The following is a 13,808-nucleotide window of genomic DNA, read 5'->3' as shown; positions in this document are numbered from 1 at the left end:
TTCTCCTCCCCTCCTGCCTCTGCCGTCCTGCTTCTCTGCTTTGTCCCTTAGCCATGGTGGCATTTGCTTTCAGAGGGGGACAGGGATGTGCCCCCACTGAGGAGTGGGCTGCCAGAGGGTTCCAAGTAGGCTCTCAGCACCTGGTCTCTTTCTCCAGCTGCAGGGAGGTCTGCGAGGGCTCTGCCACACCGTCCCTGAGCCATGGTCTAGAAAGCACTGGGACCATGAAGGGCTTAGGAGACAACAGAAGCCGCCATCTCTCCGAAAACCTGGACTCCCCTCAAGACTCTCTTTATGCCCCCCAGGACAGGAACCCTTATCTCCTCAGCCCCACCGACTCCTTCACCATGGATCCCCGATTCCCGGCCCAGAACACCGTGCACAGCGACTGTCTCCTGCCGCTCAACAACCAGATCTCCAACAGCAGCACTTTCCCTCGCATCCATTACAACTCCCACTTCGAGGTGCCGGATGACAACCCTTTTCCGAGCCATGCCCAAGCCACAAAGATCAACCGCCTGCCTGCCAACCTCCTCGACCAGTTTGAGAAGCAGCTGCCCATCCACAGGGACGGCTTCAGCACGCTGCAGTTCCAGCGGAGCGACGCGAAGCACCGGAGCGAGAGCCCGGGCCGCATCCGGCACCTGGTGCACTCCGTGCAGAAGCTCTTCGCCAAGTCCCAGTCCCTGGAGGGCCCCGCCAAGGGCAACGTGAACGGGAAGAAGGGAGCAGATGATGCCAAGCAAAACCGGAGGAGCAAGAGCAAGGACCGGGCGAAGACCTCCGAGCCCAAGCGCAGGACCAGGTCCAATATCTCGGGCTGGTGGAGCTCCGATGACAACCTGGACAGCGACACCTGCAGCTACCGCAACCCCATGGGGCTGATGACGCTGGGCCGGCAGCCCGACCACAGCCAGCCAAAGTACTTCATGCACGCCTACAACACCATCAGCGAGCACATGCTGAAATCCTCCAAGAGCAATAATGACCTCAAGGTCACCCCTTGCACCAATATCCCCATCAACAACGACTCCAACTACATCAAGCGGGGCTCCTGGTCCACGCTGACACTCAGCCATGCCCGGGAGGTGTGCCAGAAGGCCTCCGCCACCATCGACAAAGCCTTGCTCAAATCCAAGTCCTGCCACCAGGACCTGGCCTACCACTACCTGCAGGTGGGTGCCGTGGGGGAATACGGGGTGCTCCGTGCAGGGAGAGCACAGGAGTTCGGGGACATCATCTCGGGCACCCGTGTGGCCTTATAAGCATCTCCAGATGGTTCAGCTGCCACCTCAGGTCACACTGGCAGGAGAGGGCTGGGGAGGACCCTGGGAACAGGCCCCTACTCCTCCTGTGGGGACACTGGTGCTGATGGGGTCCATCTCCCACAGCTGCAGCATGGTCTCAGCACCCTCAGTCCCTGTGGAGGTGACATGCCACCCCACCTCCTCTGCTGGGTGTGACCCCATTTCCTGCAGGCCTCCCACATGTCGCCACTGCCTGCCCAGGCCCGGCAGCTGCTGGGGGACACTCCTGGGCAGGTGGGGACGTAGCTGCCCCATGTGGCCGTTTCCCCTGAGTGCCCACATGGCCGGGAATGCTGAGGGGCCACGTCTCACTGGATACAGCCCCCAGGCCCCCACGGAGCCTCCTGTGCCACGGGCTGAAGGTCAGCAGCGCTAACTAACGCTCCCCCCTTATCTCCACGCATCGCAAGGATGTGCCAGCGTGCCCGGTCAGCCCCGCTCTGCCCAGCTTCCCCGGAGCACTGGTAGGAGCTGCAGCCCCCGCGCTGCTCGCCCGCGGGGCCAGGCTGGGGCAGCAGGGCAGAGCCAGCCCCGCTTGCATGGCCTGCATGGCTGATGCTGGTTTGGAACCCTGCCACCAGGCCTGCGGTAGGCTCCAAAAGTGGCGCTGGAGCGGCATGAACCTGGTTGTGCCCTAGAGAGAGGAATGAAGACAAATAAGCCAGGCCTGGATGGGGGAGGAGGGGACCAGTTTGTGCATGTAAATATCTAGCATCCTTTTAATGCAGAGGTGCCAGGGGCTTCACTGGCTGTGCCCAGCCAGGTTAGAGGCTTTAAAAACTGATTAATTATTGAAGCACACTCAGTTTCCAATACCTCACTGGCCATGGTTGCAAATCAAATTTCCAAGGGACTGAACTGACTGCATCAGGAACACCAGCAGGGAAAATTATCTTGGCCTGGTTTCTTTTTCTTTCCCCCTGCTCCTTCCTGTTAAGCATTTTGAGGTTAAAGATCTGCAGCCAAGTTCTCCAAGGGCCCTGTTCCCTCAGGCTGCAGCACCGAGCCCAGCAGGCAGCCCCGACAGCCCCTGGGCTCTGGAGTGCAAGGCTGTCCTGCTCCTTCCCCCCATGTAATGAGCCTCCGTTTCTCGACAGCCTGACGCAGGGCTGTGGGCACAGCTGGGTGGCACGGGCCTGGCCAGCAGCTGGGCAGCCCCACCGCTCGGCTGGGAGGACACGGCTGCCCCGCAGAGCTGGGACCAGCCCCTCAGCCCCGGGCCGACCGACGCAGGCAGCGCCCAGGTAGGGATCTTGTTTTGAGCAGGAGCTTTTGCCCAGTTCCCTCCTGCTCTGATCCTCCTGGGACCACTGGCCAGGGACTCAGCCTGCGCCACCGGAATTGGAGCAGGCAGGGTGCAGCCAACAGCCATGACTGGCATGGCAGGAGGGGCGCAGGGGACACCAGGGGGTGACCAACGTCCCCAGTGGCTGGGGCAAGCCCTGTGCTTGGTTCACCAGCAGTTCACCACCAGAACCAAGACTCCAGGCACTCAGTCTCAAAAACACAATGCCTGGTGCCCCTACAAACTGACAGGGCACAGGTGCTTGGGCTCACCTTGTCCCCAGGTGTCCAGTGTCAGCACCAAAGATCAGGACACAGGGCTCAGACACCTCATGGGAGGATGGGGTCACTGTATCCCAGCCCCTCCTTGGCAGAGGAGAGGCAATGGAGAAGTCACCTGTGGAGGCTGTGTGTGGGAAATGTGCTTTTGCAAGGTCACATGTCCCCTGTCACACCTGGGGACCAGAGTGAGCCCACTCCCTCCGTGTGCCAGGGGGAGGAACAGCAAGGATCTGCTTTCCCAATGCCTGGGGGACACGGGGGCCTTGCCCTGCTGCAGAGGGGGCTGCTGCCAGGCAGAAATGCCCAGTGGGTGCCAGAGGTGCAGGGACATGAAGGAGGGCAGGAGTGGGATGGGGACAAACAGGACAGCCCAGCCCCCAAGGCTATTCACCTCTCCTGCCCCATTTGAAAGGTCTGGGTATTTTGGGGATTCATCAGCAACTATTGGGGATCCATGTGATGTTTCCAAGCCCTGGAAACATCCACACCCAGACGTTGTAGCTAGTGATCACCCAGCCCCAGGTCCAGGCCTGTCCCATCAGGGTAGGGGTCTCTCAGATCAGTCCCTAGGATGACACATCTCCATCCTTAGAGCACAGTCTCCAAGGAGGGAGGCTGTGCTCCCCATGCCCTGTCCCCATGGGCCCCATATGTAGGTGAGAATATGAAAAAGAGGCTGAGAAGCTCCTTGGAGTGGGAGACGCCCCAGGCAGGAGTGAGCAGGAGCTGTGGATCCGCAGATAGCACCAAAGGGATGGGCACTGTGATGGCTTAGAGGGGACAGTCACCATTAACCTGATGCATCATCCAGACCAGCCTCCCCAATCCCACCTACAGCCAGACCATCCCAGAGCTTTCTTAACCTCCAGGAGCCCTGAAAATAATTCATAATCCAGAGTGGGTGGCCTGATCAGTGCCAGCCACTCCACAACGCCGACTGCCTCACACCAGCCCCACCGAGCTGCCATGGAGCAGGAACACAGCCCAGGTCCTTCTCAGAGGGTGCCCTGCCAGAGGGACAGCCTGGCTGCAGCTTGCTTCTCGAGGATGTGACTGAGCCCATGGGACAGCACAAGGGGCACGGCCGCCGAGGGAGCAGCGCTGTGCCTGCAGCAGTGCAGCCTGTGCATGGCCCGTGCAGCCCTGCAGTGCTCAGCAGGGCCTTCCTGTGCTGCATGTCCGTGTGTGCATGGCAGAGCTGGCTGTTGTGTGATGGAAACCCTGTTTGCTCCTCGAGTCTCTTCCCCCTGACCTGCCCCAGGTGGAGGGAGCGCTGCAGCTCCTGCCAGAGCCCAGCAGTGGAGCTTTCCCTTCCCTCCCTCCCTGCTCTGTTAGGGCTCCAGGGACTGGGGGATGCCCCCAGGGAAACCTCACCATGGCCCTGCCCTTTTCCCTGCACGCTCAGCTCATGGCAGGAGAGTAGCAGAGGCAGACGGTGCTGCTGGTTGGGGACTGTCCAGCACCTGGTGACAGTGCAGTGTGGTGGCAGCACCTGGTGACAGTGCAGTGTGGTGGCAGCACCTGGTGACAGTGCAGTGTTCGTGGCAGCAGTGGAGCCCAGCTCCAGAGGTGGACGCATGCCTGGATCCCACACCCCTGCACTACATGGCACCACAGGGACTACGATTGGGCACAAGGAAGGACCCACATCCTGCAGCCCCGAAGTCCCCATAAAGTCTCTGGACCTGGGCATCCTTTTCTCTCACTCCTTCCACAGTACCCAAAGCACAACAGGCAGAGCCAAGGCTGCGCCTGGGAGAGCAGCAGGAAGGGCAGCAGGGCCCCACCACCTGTGAGGAGCTGCTCTGTGCCTGGCCTGGGTGCCCTCATAGCCACTTGGGCATGACACACAGTCTGTGCTCAGAGCCCTGGATGTCACTTGCCAGGAGCTCTGCTGCCATCGAGGGGCTGCACTGGCCGCTGTCAGCTCTGTCCTTGACCACAGAGCTGCGGACCGTGGGACAGGCTCTTCACATCCTCCTGCAGAGAAGTGGCCCAGAGGACCCCGAACAGCACCCAAAGGACCTGCACTGCTTTTGCAGGGCCCCGAGGGCACCTGCTTGTCTCTGCAGGTGTGACACTTAGGAAACACCTGTCCTGCTCTCTGTCCCACGGGAGCTGTGGCAGTCCCAGTGGCCCCTGTGCAGGCAGAGGTGGGACATGCTCTGAAGTGGGGCAGTGGATTCAGGGGTGTCCTTCCAAGCACCTTCCTTCCCTTGACTGCTGAGCTGGAATGCAGAGCACCTTGAGAGCAGCTCTGTGTCCTGCTGCCTTGCCAAGGCACAGAGCAGAGGAGAGGCAGGGAAAGCAGGATTAAAGGCAGCTTGGTGAGGGCCAGGCACTGTCGTGATGCCGCAGGGAGACTGTTCCTGGGAGAGGGAAGATCCCAGTGGGGCAGGCAGTGCTGGGGCTGCACCAGCAGAGAGACACGCCCTGGAACTGTCTTTGTGCTGCTGTGCCCAGGGAGCCCAAGGCCAGGGGGCAAATGCAGCAGCCATGGCAGAACTAAGCAGCCCCCAGCCCATGCCCTCAAGCAGTGGCAGCAGAGCAGCTGCAGGCTTTCAGATGTCTGAAAACCCCCACTTGTCCTGGACTGAGCTCAGCACCCCTCACTGCCCCACACCATCCAGCACTGGCCCTGAACAGGGACAGCCAGGCAGTTCCTGTCCTGCATGACACACTTGGCTGCTGGCTGGCCCTGCACTCCTCTGCCAGGGGCTGCAGGCAGCCCTTCCTGCCCTCTCCAGCCCCATGCTGGCCCAGACCCCACAGGCAGGAGCTGCAGCTCAGCCTGAGGAGAAGACAGCCAGGCAAATGCAGTCTCCAGTCAGAGCTGACACCAAGGTGATCAATATAAAAGTGATTCTCAGGGTCCTTGTATCCTCTGGAAAGGGTCAGAGCCAGGCATCCCAGTGACCCGTGGGATCCTCCCAGTGGCAGGACTCAGCTGGAGCCAGCAGGGTCCCTCCTGGCCCCAAGGCCACCAGTACAGACAGGGGCAGCATTCCCACCCAGCAGAGAAAGGGTTCTCAGCTCTTGCATTTATCAGGACCTGACAGATGACAGCCACAGCCCCTGAGCTGGACAGTGGTGTGAGCTTGGCCTGGGAGCCATGGCCAAGCATAAAGATGGCAGGAGCAGAATGGAAAGAGCTGGGAGAATCCACACCAGCAGCAATGGGCCCAGGGAGACCTGGCTAGTGTGTGTGTGCCTCATGTGGGAGATTCGCTCCACTTGGGTCCCAGCTGGATCTCACACACCTGGATCAGCCCTGGCTCTGTTCCACGCCCCCAGGAACGTGGGTGCTGGGTGATGGGTGCACTCCTGTCCCCAAAGCAGCCCCAGGGGTGGTCTGGGATCTGTTCCAGAGTGGGCACACGGAGCAGGCTGGCAGGACACGAGCTGAGTCCCTGCTCTTTCAGGCAGGAACAAGCCCTCAGCTGTGGGCTGAGTATTGAGCCTGCACCTGGACACAGCCTGCAGCCTGCAGATCTGAACCTCACCTGGAGGTGCTCCAACTCAGCAGCATCAGACACAGCCTTGGACTGGCTCTGGCTCCCATTGAAGCCCTGCTGGGAGCAGGGATGGCAGCAGGCACTGCAGGGCTGGCTCCTCACAGCTGCAGCACAGCCCTGCGTCCCCAGAGCACTGTGTGAGCTATGGCTGCTCAGCCCACGGCTCCCCGGGCAGCGGAGCAGGTCCAGCAGCTCCATCCAGCAAAGCCAAGGTGGACTCTCTCGTCAGCACAAGCTGTGCTCAGCACAAGAGCTGGCACTGCTCCCCATGGCATCCCAGCTCTGCCCCAGTCTGGGTGGCCCTGGGCTGCCCTGGCACTGGCATGGCATGGACATTGCTGCGTCCTCACGTGTGGCCTGGCCGCTCCGTTGTGACGTCCTCAAGGGCAGGACAAAGGCCAGTAGCAATCCAAGTGAGCCACAAAGCCAAGGCTTGCTCCTGGAAACCTGGGCTTCCTCATCTTTCTCCTGACTTGTCCCACAGCACATGTGGCTCGTCCTGGTCAGTCCTGGGCACCTTGGCTCTGCTTCTGGTCCCCCCCACAAACCCTGCACAGACCACAGGATGGGCAGGAAGGGTGGTGACTACTGTGACTGCTCAGTGCTTCAGGCCTCCCATGGGACCAACAGCTCACTCCTGTCCACTGAGGGAACAAGAGACTGTGTCTGCCTTAAATTAATTGTGGAGTTGTCATCTTGCTGCGGTTAGAAGTGCTTTTCATGCCCAAAGTGCTGCTCATCTCTCTGCAGAGAGAACAGCACAAGTTCTGTGTGCCCAAGCTGCTCTAGAGGGACTCGTGAGAGCCTGACTTGGTTTCAGAAAGTAATTTCAGCCACTCAGAGTCACATTCAACTCAAACCTTAAAGACCCCTTGAAGGTCTGGGCTCTGAGCCCCAAGCCCTGCTCCACACTTTTATGTTCAGTGACGTGGTCTGTGTGATGAACACCAGGGTCCAGTCCTGTCCCAGTGCCCCACACAGGCCCAGTGAGACTGTCCCCTCCTCCCCCTGTTATGCCTGGCATTGTGCAGCTTGTCCTGGCTGTGTGAGCATGTCTGGGATGGAGGTGTCCAGCAGCAGGGAATGGCTGTGATGTGCTAAAACAGAGGCCACCAAAGCAAGGGCTGCCTGGCATGTACTGGTAAGGGAGGGTTGTGAAGGAATTGTGTTGCTTATTCCCACTACACCACAGCAGAAGTACAACAATCTCCCAACGCCCCACGATCCTGCTGGTCCCAGGATCGTGGGCCTGTGCCCTCCCTCACATCTGCTCATGCTCCCATTCCTCCTGCAGGTGCCTCACGGGGAGTGGAACAGCACGCTGTCCCGGGACAAGGACAGCGAGATCCCGTGCCGGCGCATGCGGAGCGGGAGTTACATCAAAGCCATGGGGGATGATGATAGCGAGGACTCAGAAACCAGCCCCAAACCATCCCCGAAAACTGCAGCTCGGAGGCAGAGTTACCTCAAGGCCACCCAACAGTCCCTGAGTGAGCAGAGCACCACACAAAGGTAACGCTGGAGCTCCTCTGGGAGCCCTACACAGGCCCTCAGGGCCACCCCTGGAGCAGTCCTTGGGCTGCAGCACCACACACAGTGTGGCATCAGAGCCCAGCAGGGCTCCTGCACCCCAGCTCTAACAGAGATGAGGAGACAGCAGGAAAGGAGAAGATGTGGCACCCCATCCTGATGATTCCCAGTAGCCCTGGCGTTAAGAGCTGCTTCAGGTCCCTGTCCCCTCAGCCACAGGGAGAGCACTCCTCTGATGGAGCTGTGGGGATTTCCTCTCCAAGCATCTTCTGTTCTGGGGGAATGCAGAGATCCCAACCCCAAGAGGCCCCTTGGCCATGGAAGCTGCTCACCCAGCATGGCTGAGGACACTCGGCCTGCTGGGACTGTGCCTGGAGCTGCTCTGCTCCAAAGATGTCCAGGTGTTCCAGGTGTTCCACCTCTGGAACAGAAAGGTGGCACACTGGGCTGGAGGATATCCTGAAGAGATGAGAGGTTTTTGAAGGAGGAAGAACCACAGTAGTTTGAGCCAGACAGACAAAGCCAGGGGAGCAGAGCAGGAGCTTTGCTGGGCCAAAGGCTGGTCCTGCAGGAGGGGCTCTGCATGAGCCGGGCAGTGATGCTGTGCAGTGTCCTCAGCACCTGCTCCACATCCCAGGACAAGGCACCTGGGGGCTGTCAGTGCTCCAGGTGCTGCAGCTCAGGCAGCTGTGGGTGGTACAGAGGGGCAGGGAGAAGCAGAAGCCGCTGAGGATGAATTGCTGAGGCTCAGCAGGCAGAGGGAAGTGGGGTGCACGCAGTGGGAGGACACCTCACAGAGCCTTCGCATCAGGACCAGGTGCTGATTTCTTCTGGAAGATGGTGACAAAATCATCTGTGGAGAGCCCTGGAAACACCTGCTCTGGATCCATCCCTGTGCCGAGCCTTCACATTCACCTCAGGGGAGCAGGGTGGGGTCTTGGAGTCTCTGGTGAAAAATACCCACATAGAGAGGCTGGGGCTCCTTCTGCCCATCCAGCATGTCCATCGGGATTTGGCCTGCCCTGAGCGCTGGGGCTCAGCCAGAGCCGGGCCAGTGCTGGGGAAGCTGTGGGGAGCGCGTTGGGTCGGGCTGCGAGGGTTCCGAGAGGGCTGGGCCGGCAGGGGCTCTGCGGGGACCCGACCCTGCGGGACCCTGGCCGGGCCGGAGCCGGAACTGGAGCTGGCATAGAGCCGGGGCTGGAGCCGGAACCGGGGATAGAGCCGGGGCTGAAACCAGGAATAGAGCCAGGAATAGAGCCGGAACCGGGGATAGAGCCGGGACTGAAACCAGGGATAGAGCCGGGACTAGAACGGGAACCGGGGATACAGCTGGGACTAGAGCGGGAACCAGGGATAGAGCCGGGACTAGAGCGGAAACCGGGGATAGAGCTGGGACTAGAGCCAGAACCAGGGATAGAGCCGGAACTGGGGATAGAGCCGGGGCTGAAACCAGGGATAGAGCCAGGACTAGAGCCGAAACTGGGGATAGAGCCGGGGCTGAAACCAGGGATAGAGCCAGGACTAGAGCCGAAACTGGGGATAGAGCCGGGGCTGAAACCAGGGATAGAGCCAGGACTAGAGCCGAAACTGGGGATAGAGCCGGGGCTGAAACCAGGGATAGAGCCGGGACTAGAGCCGGAACCAGGGATAGAGCCGGGGCTGAAACCAGAGATAGAGCCAAGAATGTAGCCGGGACTGGGGCTGGAGCCGGGAATAGAGCCTGGGACGGAGCCGGGAATAAAACCGGGGATGAGGCCGGGGCCCGGTTGGAGCCGGGAATAAAACCGGGGGTGAGGCCGGGGCCCGGACGGAGCTGGAGCGGAGCGCGGCCGCCACCTGGTGCCCGGCCCCGCCGCCCAGCGCAACCCCGAGCCCCGGCGGCCGAGGGACCCCGGGCTGGGGCTGGGACAGGGTGGCCGCAGGGCCAGCCAGAGCCAGGGAAAGGCACAGAGCCGTCCCTCTGCGAAGGTCCCTGCCCCTCCAAGGGCTGCTGGCCGCTCTGTGACTCGGTTTCCTCGTGGGCAGGCGGGATGAAGGCCGGTGGGGTGGCACAGGGACACTGCCCCCCCCCCCAGGACGTGGCTGGCTCATGGTGTGAGCTCACAGATAAAAACCTCAGTATGAAGGAAACCCGGCAGTCAGCAGAGAGCCCAGGACTAGGGGTGTCACTTGGCCCTTGGTCCCCAGACACTCCAACGGGTGTCCAAGGGGTCTTCCCGATCTCCCCTGGCAGAAGGGACAATTCCCCGGTCCCATCCCACCCTGGGATGGGCACCTCAGAGTCCCTGTGGGATGCCCACATGCTGCACAGGGCCTGCCGTGCCCTCAGCTCTGCTGTCTCCAGGCAGGTGACAATCGGAGCTCTGTACCCACGGCCCTGGCAGACATGGGGGAGGGAGCACCATGAGGGCCTGTGTTGGGATCACAGGCCATTCCAGAGGGAGAGGCCCCACAGCTGTCCTGGGCCACTGTGGCTGGTGATGTCCCCCACTGTGTGCACCCAGCCTGTGCCCAGGACTCCTTCACACAGGGCCTAGGGGTGGAACAGAGCCCCACGGGAGCCCCATCCTTCCCCATCCCTCCCTGCCCCCATGTGCCTGGATCTCAGCTGCGGTCTGGGCTCAGTCAAGTTCAGTGAGAGCCCTGTTCTCCTCCTGTGCACAGCCTGCTGCTGTGCCCTAGGATGTAGTGGCAGTTTCTCCTAGCAAAGCTGTACTGGAAATACTGATCCCCTGCTCATGCAGCATTATCATTCCAGCTAGGTTCCCACTGGACTACTTCCAGATGATCTATATAGATGTAAATATATGTATCTTGCAGTTGTTTCCAATTGCAAAGTCCACAAAATACGAATTAAAAGTCATTTCTCACCTGCCTCTCCCCCCTTTTCCAGCAGCCCAGGCAGTGCTGTGGCTGGAGGCTGGCACAGATCCCACATGCTTCCTTGGACGCTGCTGGCCTAACTTGGCATCTGCAGTGCATTGCTGGGGCAGCAGGACCTGTCCTTCCACTGCACCCCACAACGCTTTCCCTGTGTGCCATGCCCAGCCAGGGGCTGGCAGGGCGAGGAAGAGCTGCCTTCTCCACAGCCGAGCAGTGGGCACGGTGCCCAGCATCACCTCAGTGCTGCCACGCGTGCCTGTGCCTGTGCCTGTGCCTGGCAGAGGGCCTGTGGGCAGGGGCGTCTGGCCGTGGGCAGGGGGGTCTGGCTCTGCCCAAGCGCTGCCCCTGCCATGGGGACACCCTCACACCCTCTCTCTGCTGGCAGGAGCCTGGACCGCCTGGACTCTGTCGAGATCCTCCTACCTCCGAAGTTCCCCACCTGGGAGGAAGAATACAACCAGATCTCTGACAGTGCCAACGAGTCCAGCTGCATCAACCAGGTGAGGTGCTGGAGTGCTGACCCACTGAGCTGGCACAGGCAGTGAGAGAGGAGGCCAGCTCAGGGGAGAAGGAGCATCTTCTTCCCTCTTCAAAGCAAGGCACTGGCTGTGCCCCAGGAACTGCACAGGCTGTTCCCTGGCAGCTTTGCCAGTGTCATGGCTAGCTCTTTAATCAGGACTCCTATTAGACCTCCTTCCTGCAGCTTTGCCTCCTCTCACACTGCTGGTGCAGCCAAAATCCCTCTGCCTCAGGTATGGTAACCCAGAGGGTGCCCCACAGTGCTGGGGGAAGCTCAGGGCTGCTCTGGATGCAGGGTCTCACTGTGTCACCCCCAGAACCACCTGAAAGGCTGTTCAATCCCTCTGCAAGCTCCTCATGCCCACTGGGTTGGTCCAGAGCCAGGGCCAACCTTGCCTGGTGGTGTCCAGCCTGGGACCCTGCAGGGTCACCAGGGACAGTCACCCTGCTCAGCTCAGGACCTCACCCCTCATGCAGCAGACTGGACCCAGGAACAAGGAGCCCACAGCTGGGGAGGTTGTCCTGCCAGCCAGCTGGGGATGTCGCTTTTGGATATCCCTGGGCACCATGGCAAAGCCAAGGATACCTGTGAGATGCCTGCAGAGGGTGGCAAATCCCTTGCCACAAGGTGGGCTCATGCCCCAGCCACAGCATTTGGGATGCAGTTGATGCAAAATGGGTCTAACATCCCGCACTATGATTGTGGGATTGCTCTGGAGCTCCCTGGGGCTGGGATTGCTCTGGAGCTGCCTCACAGGCCAGAGATAACTGGTGCCAGGATGAGCCTTTGCAGAGGTCCCATGTGCTCATCTCAGCCCTTCCACCTCAGGGCAGTGATGGCCCCACAGCTTTGCCCAGCAAGCCCTGTCACCCCAGCCTTTGTCCCATCTGTTCCTGTGTGTCTGCATGGGGAGCACCCCCATGCTGCTCTGTGTGTGCAGCGGGCCCAGAGCAGCGGGGTGGGCACCGGGAGCCCTGGGGGAGGGGGGACAAGGGCATGTCCTGCCTGTGTTCTCATCCAGGTGTGGGGGGCTCTGAGCCCCTTGGCTGGAGTCTCCTGCTGTTCCAGAGCGGTGGGAGCCCTTGGAGGAGAGCTGGGGGAGCAGGGGCTTTGCTGGGCATTCCTGTTCCCTGTGGTCAGTCCTGTCCCTTGTGCAGCAGCAGCAGCAATGTGCTGGCTGTCTCAGTGCACAGCGGGGTCAGGACCGCCATGTCCTCGTTCTTTGCATGTCAGTCCGTGCTGAAGTCTCTGCAGGAGACCATGGCTCTGTGATCTATCCATGTCCAGAGCTGCTTCCAGGAGCTGAGTGCAGCACCCCCATGGAGACATCAGGAGGGTCTTGGAGCTGAAGGATCTCAGCAGTCCATGATGTGCCAGGAGCTGCAGAGGCAGCCAGCCCAGAGCCAGGCTGGTGGCACTGGGATTGCTGAGGGCACACCGACTGCCACAGCACCCGCTCACACAGGGGGCAGCTGCCATCATGTGCACTCTGCCACTGTCTCCTGAAAACCAGAGAGCTCAGCTGCAGCTGGTCAGGATTGAGAGGCCTCCCATAAACTGCACCTGTTGATATCCAGCATGAAGCTGGTTCATCCGCCAGTGCTTGCTGGTCTCATCCATCCCAGTGCCAGAGGCAGTTCCTGCCCTGCCCTCACTTTGGTGCAACCTCCACCATCTTCCTTGTGTGTCCAGCCAGACCCTCGTGTCTTCCCACATGGAAACACCCCCAGCTCTGACAGACAAGTCCCCTCTGCTCGGTCCCACTCAGCTCCTCCTGCAGTCTGGGGATCAACAGGTGCATGTCAGCACCCCCTGTCACACCAAGGGGGACGGAGCTGGTGTCCCCAGTACTGCCGAGTCCCACCATGCTCAAGAGGGCCAGGCCCATTCCCAGAGCCAAGCCTCTTCCCTCAGGCACACTTTGAACCTGGATTCTCCCCGAGAGGGTCATCCTGGGCAGATGGTGCCAGGCAGAGCCCCGAGGGTGGAGAGGAGGAGAAGGAGGAGGAGGAGGCAGCCGTGTCCTTGGGCAGCACAGTGTCTGTCAGGGCTCTGTCCATATGCCAAGTGTGTGCTGTGGCTTTGCTCAGCTGGGGAGACAGAACAGCTTCTGTGTGGCTTCTTCTGGCACGGGGAGACAGCAGTGAGGTGGCCAGGCCAGCCCAAGTGTGTGCTGTGGCTTTGCTCAGCTGGGGAGACAGAACAGCATCTGTGTGGCTTCTGGCACGGGGAGACAGCAGCGAGGTGGCCAGGCCAGCCTGCAGGCTGCAGGACAGCTCCCCCCACACGGAGCACTCGGGCTGCCCACAGCTCTGTGGGCTGTGAGGTGCTGGCCAGTGCTGGGGCTACCCCGAGGTGCTCAGTGGGAGCCACGGCCACCTTGTGCAGCTGCCCCTGTGTGCAGAGGGGTGTCCCAGCATGGTGTCCCCACTGTCTCCTGTGGGTACACACAGCAGGCTCAATGCTCAGCAGCTTCTCCTATGGTTG

The 13,808-nt window shown here is 60.9% G+C and overlaps 1 protein-coding gene across 5 annotated transcripts in view; it reads left to right on the top strand.

Annotated features, from left to right (window-relative positions):
- The first annotated feature begins 224 nt into the window (after positions 1-224).
- Positions 225-13,808, top strand: part of DLGAP4 (DLG associated protein 4) — a 61,612-nt gene continuing 48,028 nt past the window's right edge. For 2 of the 5 annotated variants that reach the window (XM_041398208.1, XM_041398207.1), the window contains exons 1-4: positions 225-1,175; positions 2,405-2,551; positions 7,683-7,900; positions 11,187-11,301. In XM_041398208.1, the coding sequence (XP_041254142.1) occupies positions 225-1,175; positions 2,405-2,551; positions 7,683-7,900; positions 11,187-11,301 (1,431 nt within the window). Of the gene's footprint in view, positions 1,176-1,717; positions 1,772-2,404; positions 2,552-7,682; positions 7,901-11,186; positions 11,302-13,808 lie in introns of all 5 variants that reach the window. The other 3 variants (XM_041398211.1, XM_041398210.1, XM_041398209.1) reach the window with 2 other exon arrangements.

This window comes from Onychostruthus taczanowskii, unplaced genomic scaffold, assembly GCF_017590055.1.
Source record: "Onychostruthus taczanowskii isolate IOZ18803 unplaced genomic scaffold, ASM1759005v1 scaffold142, whole genome shotgun sequence".
Taxonomy (NCBI): Eukaryota; Metazoa; Chordata; class Aves; order Passeriformes; family Passeridae; genus Onychostruthus; species Onychostruthus taczanowskii.
This window is presented reverse-complemented; position numbering and strand designations above follow the sequence as displayed.